The sequence below is a fragment of the Oryctolagus cuniculus genome, chromosome 10, assembly GCF_964237555.1.
Source record: "Oryctolagus cuniculus chromosome 10, mOryCun1.1, whole genome shotgun sequence".
Taxonomy (NCBI): domain Eukaryota; kingdom Metazoa; phylum Chordata; class Mammalia; order Lagomorpha; family Leporidae; genus Oryctolagus; species Oryctolagus cuniculus.
Window position 1 is genome coordinate 9,900,407 of NC_091441.1, and position 12,472 is coordinate 9,912,878.

The 12,472-nt window shown below is 37.8% G+C and overlaps 1 protein-coding gene across 15 annotated transcripts in view; it reads right to left on the minus strand.

Annotated features, from left to right (window-relative positions):
- The window catches only part of CCDC102B (coiled-coil domain containing 102B), a 391,238-nt gene that overhangs the window by 209,944 nt on the left and 168,822 nt on the right, over positions 1-12,472 (minus strand). For 14 of the 15 annotated variants that reach the window (XM_070050066.1, XM_051851122.2, XM_070050063.1 and 11 more), the window contains one exon: positions 6,725-6,934. The exons of the other annotated variant lie outside the window; for it this stretch is intronic. In XM_070050066.1, coding sequence (XP_069906167.1) covers positions 6,725-6,934 — 210 coding nt within the window. The remainder of the gene's footprint in view (positions 1-6,724; positions 6,935-12,472) is intronic. 15 annotated transcript variants of the gene reach the window in all.

Here is a 12,472-nt window from a genome sequence, read left to right on the forward strand (position 1 = left end):
TATTGGTCTGCTTAGGTTTTCCATGTCTTCATTTTGGTAGATTATATGTGCCCAGGAATCTAGTCATTTCTTCTGGGTTTCCTGATTTGTTGGCAGATATCTATTTGTATTAATCCCTGATGATTCTTTTTATTTCTGTGGTATCCATTGTTACATCTCCTTTTTAATATCTGATTTCATTAATCTGGGCCTTCCATCTTTTTTTTTCAGTTAGTTGGGCCAATGGATATCAATTTATTTTTTCAAAAAATCAGCTCTTCATTTCACTATTCTTTTGTTTCACTCTTTTTGTTTCAAATTTTTTTATTTCCGCTCTAATTTTAATTTGTTCTTCCTACTAATTTGAGGTTTGTTCTTTTTTAGGTGCTTGATATGCACTACTAGCTCATTTATTTGATGCCTTTCCAATTTGTTGATTTAGGCACTAATTGCTATAAACTTCCCTCTTAACAATGCCTTTGCTGTATCCCATAAGTTTTGATATGTTGTGTTGTCATCTTCATTTTTTCCAGGAATTTTTAATTCCTCTTTTGACTTATTCTATGACTAACTCTTCATTGAGGAGCATGTTATTCAGTCTCCATGTGTTTGCATATGTTCTCAAAACTCTTGAGTTGTTAATTTCCAGCTTCATTCCATTGTGGTCAGAAAAGAGCATGGTATGATTTCAATTTTTTTTTTGAATTATTGAGACTTGCTTCATGGCCTAGTGTATAGTCTATCCTAGAGAAAGTTCCATGCACTGATGAAAAGAAGGTGTATTCTGCAACTATGGCATAAAATGTTCTGTAGCTATCAAATAGGTCCATTTGGGCCACAGTGTTGATCAGCACTGCTGTGTCTGTTGATTTTCTGTTGTTTGTCCATTGATAAAAATGGGGTGAAGCCCTCCATTAATGTTGTATTGGAATCTATGTCTCCCTTAGATCCATTAACATGTGCTTAAAACAGCCAGGCACCCTGGCATTGGGTGCATATACATTTACTATAGTCACATCTTCCTGTTGAATTAATCCTTTAATCATTCCATAGTGCCCTTCTTTGTCTCATTTAACAGTTTTTGTGTTAAAGACTATTTTGTCTGATATTAGGATGGCTACACCTGATCCTTTTTAATTTCTGTTAGCATGGAATATTTTTTCCATCTTTCTATTTTCAGCTTGTGTGTATCTCTGTGAGGTATGTTTTTTGCAGGCAGCAAGTAGATAAATCTTGTTTTATAATCCATACATGTATCTTTTGTTTGCAAAATTTAGGCCAATTACATTCAAGGTTATTGTTGATAAGTAATAACTTGGTCTTGCCATTTTTCTACAAATATTTTTATTATTTACTTCGGATTTCCTTTGTAGTTTTACTATATTATCCGCCTTCATTTTCTTTCATAATGATATCATTCTTTGTTTCTGTGTGTAACACATCTTATGAATTATTTGTAAGGTTGGACAAGCAGTGACAAATTGTTTCAATTTCTGTTTTGGAAGGCCTTTATTTCATCTCCATTTATAAATGAGAGTTTTTCTTGGTACAGTATTCTAGGGTGAAAGTTTATTTAAGTACTTGGACTATGTCTCTCCATTCTCTCCTAGCCTTTAGGGTTTCTGTTGAGAAATCTGGTGTTAGCCTAACTGTACATCCTCTGAAGGTAACCTGGCATTTCTCTAATGTACTTTTTAGAATTTTGTCCTTTTTGCTTTACTGTTCAAAGTTTGGTTATGATGTATTGTGGTGAAGATTTTTTCTGATACGTCTATTAGGAATTCTATGTGCTTCCTGTACTTGTATGTTCCTTTCTTTCTCCAAATTAGGGATGTTTTCTTCTATTATTTTGCTGAATAGGCCTTCTTATCCATTCTATATTTTGATGCCTTCAGGAATTCCTAAGACACATGTTTAGTCATTTGATAATATCCCATAAATCTTTAACACTATTTTCAGTTTTTCTAATTTTCTTTTTTTTACTTTGAGATATTTCCAGGGATTTGCCTTCTAGCTCGGATATTCTTTCTTCTGCCTCACTGATTCTGTTAAGGTTTTCTACTGCATTGTATATTTGACGTATTTAATTCCTCATTAATGATATTTCAGTTGGTAGCACTATTTATATGAGTGTATTTACTCCATTTAGTAAACATTAATTTCTTGCCATGTAAGCTGGACTGTCCTGGTGCTATCCCGCCATCTTGGAACCCCCAGCACCACTTTTTTTTTTTTTTTTTGACAGGCAGAGTTTGACAGTGAGAGGGAGAGAAAGAGAGAGAAAGGTCTTCCTTTTCCATTGGTTCACCCCCCAAGTGGCCGCTACGGCTGGTGCTGATCTTCACCAATTCTGTTAAGGTTTTCTACTGCATTGTATATTTGACGTATTTAATTCCTCATTAATGATATTTCAGTTTATGTTCAATATCTCGATCAGCAAAATTTTTCATATCATGTATGATTTCTTTATCTCATGAATTTGTTTCTCTGTGTTTATTAGTTATGATTCTTTTAAATACATTTCACTAATTTGATCAATGTCTTTCATCTACACATTCTACTTTTTAAGTGTTGTTGTGTTCCTTTTGGGAAGTCATATTATCTCCCTTGGTCTTATTTCTTGTATTTCTGTATTTATTTTTAGGCATTTCTGGAAACTTTTTTCCTGTAATGGCTTTTATCTTTTAACTAAGCCTCTGTGGCTCAGTGAAGTGTCTGCTCCTTCACTGGATATCCAGAGGAATGTGCTGGGTGGGGCCAGGGAGCTCTGGTCAGTGATCAGGGTTGGTGCAAGAGTCTAGAGTGATACCCAATTTGGGTATGGTAGATCTCCTCTATTACCAGCAGGGAAGAGGGTATGATCATGTCTGTTGACATGGTCACAGCCTCATCTCCTCTCTTCCAAGGTTGTTAATGTCCAGGGTTTGCCCACAGTGGCTACAACATGCACTCACACAGGCACCCTAACCACACATGTGCCCTAATCACATATAGAACTTTATAGCACTGTGTGAACACACATGGAACTCTCTGCAAAGATACATCCCAGGCAATCAGAGAACTCTGAGCTTCTGAAGCCAGACGCAGTGACTTTCCAGAGACCCAGCTACACCCCAGATCCTAATATGCATTCACAGAATTCCCACAGTGTTAGCACACAAGGTTTCCACAGCCACAAAGTGCAGGGGATCCACTCTCAACCACACGAGTGTTCTCCACATTGGCAGTTTGAGCCCTGGAGACTGCGACAGCATAGGCAAAGAAGCACCTCACAGTCCTAAGTGGATGCCCAGTCACCTGCCAACCCTCCAGGCCAGATTGAAAGACAGTTGGGAATATAGATTGATCCCTAGCTGCACACACAAGAGTTTTCCACAGTCTCTACTTGTGTTAAGATGGTGCTTTCTCCTTATTGGTCACCAGGTGTCCCTGTGGGGGAATGGTGAGAAAGAAATGTGCTCTTCCTTCACAGGACTAAATGGGTACCCTGCCCCAGGTAGCCCTACAGGCCAGATTCAAAATCAGTGTGGTGTAAAAGGTTCTTCCTCAGGCAAAATCACTAGTGAAATGGGTTGCCACAGTCTTTTCTGACTTTACTCTCAGAAGCTGGCATTTTGCCAGGCCTTCGCTGCAGGGCTTGTGGGTAGTATTCTTGCTCACTGCTGAGTTTGTAATGTCCACGTATGGAAGCTGGGGCGGCAGCTACCTGCCTGGTTTGCTGGAGCAGGCATCTTCCTCCCGGGGTCCAAGCTTTTGTTGTTTCCGTTGTTTATTTGTTCCCGTGGTACAGGATTGGAGTGTTTCTATTGCTCACACTGGGTTTCCTGCTGGGGTTCCCCCAGAGCACTATTCTATGAATGTATTTACTCCATTTATTAAACATTAATTTCATGCCATGTAAGCTGGACTGTCCTGGTGCTATCCCGCCATCTTGGAACTCCCAGCACCACTTTTTTTTTTTTGACAGGCAGAGTCAGAAAGTGAGAGAGAGAGAGACAGAGAGAAAGGTCTTCCTTTTCTGTTGGTTCACCCCTCAAGTGGCAGCTACGGCTGGTGCTGATCTGAAGCCAGGAGCCAGGTGCTTCCTCCTGGTCTCCCATGCAGGTGCAGGGCCCAAGGACCTGGGCCATCCTCCAGTGCCTCCCCAGGCCACAGCAGAGAGTTTGACTGGAAGAGGAGCAACCAGGACAGAATCTGGCACCCCGACTGGGAATAGAACCTGGGGTGTTGGCACCGCAGGTGGAGGATTAACCTAGTTGGCCCCAGCACCACTTCTGATCCAGCTCCCTGCTAATGGCTTGGGAAAAGCAGTGCAAAATGGCCTGAGTGCTTGGCCTCCTGCACCCATATGGGAGACCAAGAAGAAGTTCCTAGATTCAGCCTGGCCCAGCCCAGAACCTTTGCAACCATTTGGGGCATGAGCCAGCAGATAGAATCAATCTTTCTCTCAATTCTGCCTTTCAAGTAAAATAAATAAATCTTTAAAAAGTATATAACATGTGGTAAATAATCTTACATCTGTCTCTTAGAGATTGTTAATTGTATTGATGTGTTTGCAGTGAGTCCCTTACATGCCAGCCCCTATTTTCCCTGCTTTACTCATGTATGGTATTATACACATGGCTCTCACATATGGTACTCATAGACATATATGGCTAGATGGTACTTGTTTATGTGTGTGTTTGAGTGTGTGTGTATACACACGCATGCATGTAGAGAGCGAGGAAGATGGAGAAAGAGGAATGAAACTCATATAAGGTATTTATATACCTGTAAGTTAATATTTACTGAAACAATGCTAAAACTACAATCTAGTTTTGTATATGGCAAAATCTATATGATTCCCTGGACTGATGCATTTGTTATATTTGGACATTTGGATGTTGATGTTTTGAGTTTTCCTGGCGGTGAGGGGGTTGTCTTTGTAGCACCAAATATTTTGTCTGTAGCTGCTACATGGTAAGTATTTATTTTGGTTCTAGTATCTAGTAACTCTGAATTCTTAATGAAGACAGTAAAAGTCACCAGCACTCACACCACACTGTCATCAGAACAATGTGTACTTAAAGAATCTTAGTCCTCCAAGTGATGAGCTGCTCTCAGATTGGTTATACCTTCCAGAACCCTTTCTGTCCCCAAGTTTTACCTCATTCTAGCCCAGTGAACAACACTGCTCCCAGGGAACCCAGGTCTAGCCTCAGGGTGCCCTGGTGACAATCAGTACCTTGGTCAGTGCCAATTAGGCCCTAGGCAACCATCATATTTCCTGGCAAACACACCTTATGTTATGACATTTTGATATAACTCAAAGGTGCCAAAATTAAACAGAATGAATTGCTTCTTCATTTGCCTTCCAATTCCACAAACGCATTATTGGCAGCACAGTATGTATATATATCCCTGTATGGATGACAGGCCCATGCTGGGCAGAAGTGCTGATTTACTGATCATCCCATCATCCCATTATCAGCATCTAGAGCAGTGACACACAGAATAATATGAGCAGGTGCTTTCCTGTTCAAAGGAATTACTTAGAAGTGTTTTTGATAAACCATAATCTACATAGCTGAGATACTGATGCAATTTTAGAAGTAGAAATGTATAAAAAATTCTCCACAGAATTATTAGTTGTATATATGTCAGAATGAAATATGTCAGCATAGATAGCTTATGCATCCATATAAAGGAAACTATAATCACTGACCATAGCAATTAACTTTATATATTTGCACTGCCAAGTCACAAAACACTAACACAATTTGATCTTGCATTTGCAATAAATCTTTAAAATCACAAAAGAATAAGGAAAAATATGCAGAATTCATTTTTCTGGACATTTAGCTTTTAGAGCTTATATGAGTGTAATTTACTTACATACTATAAAAACAATAACTTAAAAATTCATTTTTTCAAATTGTGAAAGGAATTGACTGAAAAAATTGAATTGTGCATTAAAATGCTGTAGATGCTCTAACGAAAGATAGAATGTCAAGATACATATTTTCAGTATATTTATACTGAACTACATGAACTGAAACTAGAGTCCCACCATTTAAATTAAATTAAATACATTTAAATTATGTAAACTAGTTATTAAAAAAAGAAAAAAATCCCATCTATAACACTAACAATGTCTATTGACTTGAGCCTAAAACACATTCTAAGCAACCTAAATTCCCCAAAGTCAAATTTTGCATTAACTTCTGATTTTAATATTTATGTCATAGTCTGAAAAGCTATTTGCAAAATCATACATTTTATTACTCAGAAATAATTGTTCTAGGACTAGCTAAAAAGGATCCAGGGAACAAATAGCTTTTGCTCAATTTAAATGTCTCTGCAGATACTTATCATAGCTACTGACAAATGTTTATTGTTTAGTTATTCAAACTAATGAAGAAATGTATTTACTGAAAATTAGGTTGATAGCTTGGAAATGCTGAGAAAAATCTGTCAAAGGAAACAAAGGATGCAAAGACCTATTGATTTTCTTCTTCTTTTTAAAAAAGAAACTATCCGAAGATTTGTCATATTCTAACGTCTTCATCCAAAATTTATCACACTCTTTTGGATGCACAAACAACATTATTTTATGTCACAATGGGAAAAGGAGTAAGCTACCGAATATTAGTTATCACAGAAGGAAACATTCAGATTTGGAAGTGTGTGAAAGTGAAGGCAGTACCTGGTGCGGCATCGGGAGGGAGGGAGGCAGAAAACACGTGCATCCAAAGCACAGCCATACCTTGCTTCTTTCCTGCAGTTCAATTTGTGATGTGTTGAAATCAGGGCCTTGGGCACTTGCATTCGATCTGTGTTTCCCATCCAGGAGCTCTTCCATTTCTTTCACCTGGACCTTCAGCCTTCTATTCTCTCTCTGCAGTCCTTGTTTTTCTGCTTCAGTTACTTCTCGCTTGTCCCACTCCAAGGTATTTTCAACCTGCAGCCTCTCTAGCTAAACAGAGACAACACAAAGTGGCAGCATGTAGCAGTTATAATCTCTAAAAGAGAAAGCACCCAACAAATAAGCCCCCACAAGGAAGATACATGGGTTTGTCTACTTAAGTAATATTATAGAAAAAATTCTTTTTGACAACTTAAAAACAACACAAAAGTCCCTGAAGCAGACCATATCTCAACAAATATGCCCTTTTCTTGCTTTAGGCAACTGTCTCTAGAGCCACATGGACCGTATTTTAAAGAAATAGGATAAGTGAAAACTGGTGAATTTTTGCCAGTAATGAGGAACATTTACCAGTTGAAAAGACACAAAGTTATTTATTGGGAAATTTTAACTTGATAATGTTCATTTCTTCACTCATTCCTTTATCTGGAGAAGGAGAATTTAAATTCAAGGTCCTCTGTACTACATTTGGCACTGCAGGTAGAGAGAAGTGAAAGTGATGAAGTGTACCATGATCACAGTTCTATAAAATAGACTCAAACATTCCAGAAAGAGTGGCTCACGTGATTTCAGGGCATAGAGATTGGGAAACCGTGGCCTGTGGGCCAATCATAGACCTGCTCATGTGCGCATGTCCCACAATAAATGCATTTTATTTAATGGTTGGAAGATATCAAAGAATAGTACTATTTTTAACATTTTTGACATTGTTGAAAATTCAAGTTTCAGTCACATAAATAAAGTTGTACTGGATCACAGCCATGGGCATTACTTCATCTAGTGCCCAGGCACGCTGTCACATAGAGCAAAGGTGAGGTTTTGAGAAAGCAACCGCACAAAGCTAACAAAGCTTATGTTATTTTCTATCCAGACCTCATCGCACGGTTGTCAGTGAGAGGTGCAGTCAGATCAATTTAAGATTTTATCATCACCAGTGACCAAAACTGCATCTAGAAGTTCGGATTTAGTGGATTTAGAATAATTTCATTTTTGCTCTGATGTTTTTACATTTATAGTTAAAAGAGGCCATACCAAATTAATTGATTCTCTACAGTTTATTATGACTCAATGTCTATTCATTGTTTTCATGAGATTGAATTATATTTGTTAGGATTTTTGTTGTTATTCTGGATATTGTAGATAGATTTTATTAGTGACTTTTTAGCATGAAATTCTAATCCTGAACTCTGAATTATAATTCTATTTATCTCTGGGTAAGCATAGGTTAACTTTGTCTCACCAAAGTGGATAGTTAATTTTCTAAATGGCAAAATTTATGAAAAGTGAAATTAATCAAATTGATAGGAAAGCATTTATAACACTATACTGCTTTGATGGTAAAAATTGTTTGTGGTAATAAACTTCAAAATCATTAATACATATTTCTGTCATATATATGGGCACATGTATATCCAAATTTCAAAGAAATTCATTGTATAAATCTGTATCATGAAGTAACTCTTTACAATACAAAAACTGTTACAAACTAGTAATGGTTTCATAACTTATTGATTGATCCTGCACAAAATTCACAGTTTTTTCTGTCATTAAATTTTCTTAATAGTAAAATTTGTATGAAAGTATCAACCCCACTAATCTGTAGTAATGCAAAGTCTGAATGAGACAGTTCTTCAAACACATAAAACATGTAAGATGGTCAAAATATGAAGCTTTTAAAAACTAATTGTTAATATAAAATTGTGAATCAGTTTTTACATTGTTAATTTTAATGGCTTGATAGTAATGTATTATATGGTATTATATTATAATAATTGTTTCCATGATGTTTTAACTCTAAAAGAAAAATAAACTTAATTAAGATTTTACAAAGTTAGGCTTTTTAAAATAAATTTTGATATAAAATCCTGAAAACTACTTTTTCATATGCATATAATTGTATCATTAGGGTAGAAAATGTTCTGCTCCCAAATGTCAGAGATGCTCTGGCTTCTAAAAGATTGGCAACCAAAATTACATTCTTGGCACTAGATCTCATTTTCCAGTTAAGTACAATAAACTAAAGGGTCAAATTTTGATGAAGTGAATTGACATTTGGGGTGCTTATTTGGGAATATGATACAAAAGTGGAATCTCACAATCCAATTTAGACATGACATTACTTTAATTATTAAGATTAATGCTTAAACTTTCCATCATTGCATCACTTATCAGAACAGAGAAAGGACTGGAACAAGAAAGTCTGCAACTTACTTAGTGATGAAAGATTAATTTTATGAGAGTAGGTGTATTTTTAGACAAGGACAAATATGATGTGATGTCAAGGTTTGGTAAAATTATAGGCATTTAAAGAAATTGCTAAAGTCAAATAAATTAAACTCTAATAATAGATAATAGGTAGAACTAAGGTTAATAATAAGTAATAGATGACATGAATAATAAACTTTAAATATTAAAACAAGTGTACAAAAAGGAATAATTTTAACATTACAAACAAAAAAGCCTAAACAATGGCATCTGACCTTTACTATTTGCAGACTTATTAGCACTTACTGATTGTTTGGTAAATATATGCATATGATACACATTGAAAATGTTAATACCTTTGAAATCTGAAGTAACATAAAAATTATAAGATAATTTATTTTAGCTTTAATTTTGCTAAATTATTTATAAAATCCTTCTTTTCCAAGAATCAAAGAAAATCCACCATCTTAAAAGGCATAAAGCACAATTTAAAATGACAAACTATTTCACCAAATTTGAGTTGTCATAGTTTATCATGAAAAACTTCAATATTTCTATATTTTCTTAAAGGAGCAAAATCCTAAAATATTTTAAGTCTAACCTACAATGAATTATAAGTAACAATGAGTTCTAATGTTAAATGGATTTCAAATAATGTAGGAATCATTGAAAAATCTTTTCTGAAAATATTAAATATTCTTATTAGAACACTAATATATTTGTTGATTTAATGACCTCCAATTTCATACACACATTGAGAATACATAAATATCAAGTCTTCATTTACTTACCAAATATTTATTGAGAGGTAGAGTTAACAGACATTGAAAGGAACAGATAAAGAAAAAAGGTCTTCCACATGCTGGTTCATTCCCTGCAGTGGCCAGAGCTGATCTTATCGAAGCCAGGAGATGGGAGCTTTTTCCAGGTCTCCCACACTGGTGCAGAGGCCCAAGCACCTGCCATCTTTTATGGCTTTCCCAGGCCATCGCAGAGAGCTGGATTGGAATAGCAGCAGCTGGGACACAAACCTTGCTTTAGGCCATATCAGCGTGCTTCAGTTTTTTTAGATACCGAGAGTAATCAAAATGTCTGGGAAGAACCTATCTGACAAGTCTGGTACCAAGTTAGTTTGTCTCCTAAAATTATTTAAGGAGAGATTTGGAAACAGAATGTCTCACCACCATTATGCCACGCTCAATTACAATCTTGTTATAATATATTCATTCTCCTAATTCAGACACCATGTGTTTGCATATTTCTTCCTAGCAATACTGCACACTTGAGGGTGCAGCTAGTGCCTGGTAAATTAAGTCCTACTAGAGACATCTTATACAACCCTTCCGTCCCTGGTATCTCCGGGTCCACAAACTCCATTTTGTGTTTCATATTCAGTGAGTGCTAATTCTCTAATGTTTCATGCTTTTTGAGATAAGAAATCTGCTGAAGCATAACAATGTTTGGTGGTAAATCTGCAGAAAAATTTTTACTTTTTTTTTCATATTAAGGCTTTTCTCTGTTTTAGGAACTTTTTATGAAACAGTTCTCATCTTGTGGGCATAATAGCAGCATGTTTATATTTTTTATCTCAATAGTTCCTAGAATATATAGAGATGAATATTAACTTCCACATACAAATGGAAAAGATATTTGGATATTAAATTTTATAACACCATTAAGATTTGTTTTCACAAGCAGAGAAGGAGGGAGGCTGTGGGGTGGAGGAGAGAAAGAGAAAGAAAAATTACTGTTGATTCATTAGTTAAGCACTTAAGTGCCCTCAAGGGTAGAGGTAGGCTGAGGCTGAAGCCTGGATTCAGGAACACAATCCAGGACTCCCAAGTGGGTGGCAGGATTCCAACTAATTGAGCCATCATAGATGCCTCCAGGGTCTGTGTTGGCAGGAAGCTGTAGTCAAGAACCAGAGTAGGAATAGAAATCAGGTATTCTAATTGGGATACAGTCATGTTAAACATTGAGCTGAATACCCACTCTGTTATAAGATTTTGAGACAATGACTGTTGTAAAATCAAGGTTCTCAATGAAATCATGCTCAAATCTTCATAGAAGCATTATTTCCCATCATTCTAAAATATATTGACTCACTTAAACATGCAAATTTTGGGATGGGATTAAGATGACAGAGTATGGGAGGAGCTTACTACTCTAGACTAGGAGAAGATAGTTTTAAAAAAGTGGAGAGAGTTCAGTCTCAGGGAAGAGTTAGAGGAAAAAACGGCAGTGGAAACTCCATGCAAATTAGAGGGACACTATGGACCCACGTGGAGGGTGTGGATGCATACAACTCAGGACCCCAACAGCCAAGAGCCTCTGCACAAGCTTTGGAGAGTGAGCTGACACCAGCTTGCAGCAGCCCAAGCCACTGGTGATAAAGTTGCAGAAAGAGCATGGAAGAAATCAGGCTTGCAGCCATGTGGAGGATAGTGTACCTGACAAATAGGAGAAAAAAAGGGTGGGGGGGCATACTTCTCTCTCCCCAGTCACCCTGCAATGGCATCCTGTAACAAACTGAAAGAGAGCATGCACAATTTTGGACATTTGTAACAGCTATGCCAGCTCCTGTCTGCACCCAGCAACCAGCCAAGTGGAGACCTGGTGGGGAAAAATGACAGGGGGATGGGTGCTTGTGACTGTGGGAGGCTTGTGTGCTGGGACTGTGAAAACTGAGGCTGCATGAGAGGGCTCAGAGTGTGGTTGGGACTTTGGGAAGTCACTGTAGGAGGCTCCACATGCTCAGGGCCCTATGGTTTCTGGTGAAGGACATTATCATAGAATATGTGCTTACACTGAGGACTATGTCACTCCCCGTCTTCGTGGAGGAACGACACAGGACCCTGCGCTGTTCTTTTGTCTGCTCGGCCCTTCCCGGGTTTGCTGCTGGTTCTTCCCGGGTTGGCTGCCGTCCCTCCCACCTCCGTGGAAGGGCGGTGCCCCCTGCCACTTTCCCCACTTCTGCGGGGGAGCTGCACACCGCCGGCCGGCTCTCTCAGGGGCTGCACAGGTGTTCCTTCAGATAGATGTTCCTGGTGCATGCCGTCTCTCTCCTCCTTTATAGTCCTCTTCCACCAATCCCAACTCTGCTACCCACACGCCGAGTATGCTGCTCTCCTCCAATCAGGAGCAGGTCCTGCTGTTTATTGGTTGAACTGGAGGCAGCCGTGTAGAAGCTGTTTCCTCCCTTCTCAGCGCCATATTGTGGGAGAGCAGATGCATAGAATAAGTCTTAATTCCAGTAACTTAGTCTAGTCCAAGTTGCTCCCAGTTGCTCCCCACAGGACTACACAGATCCTTTGTGTGGTTCTTGTGGCAGCATGGATGAATATTATATCCAATAGGGCTAGAGCCCAGGTACTGCTTTCCTTT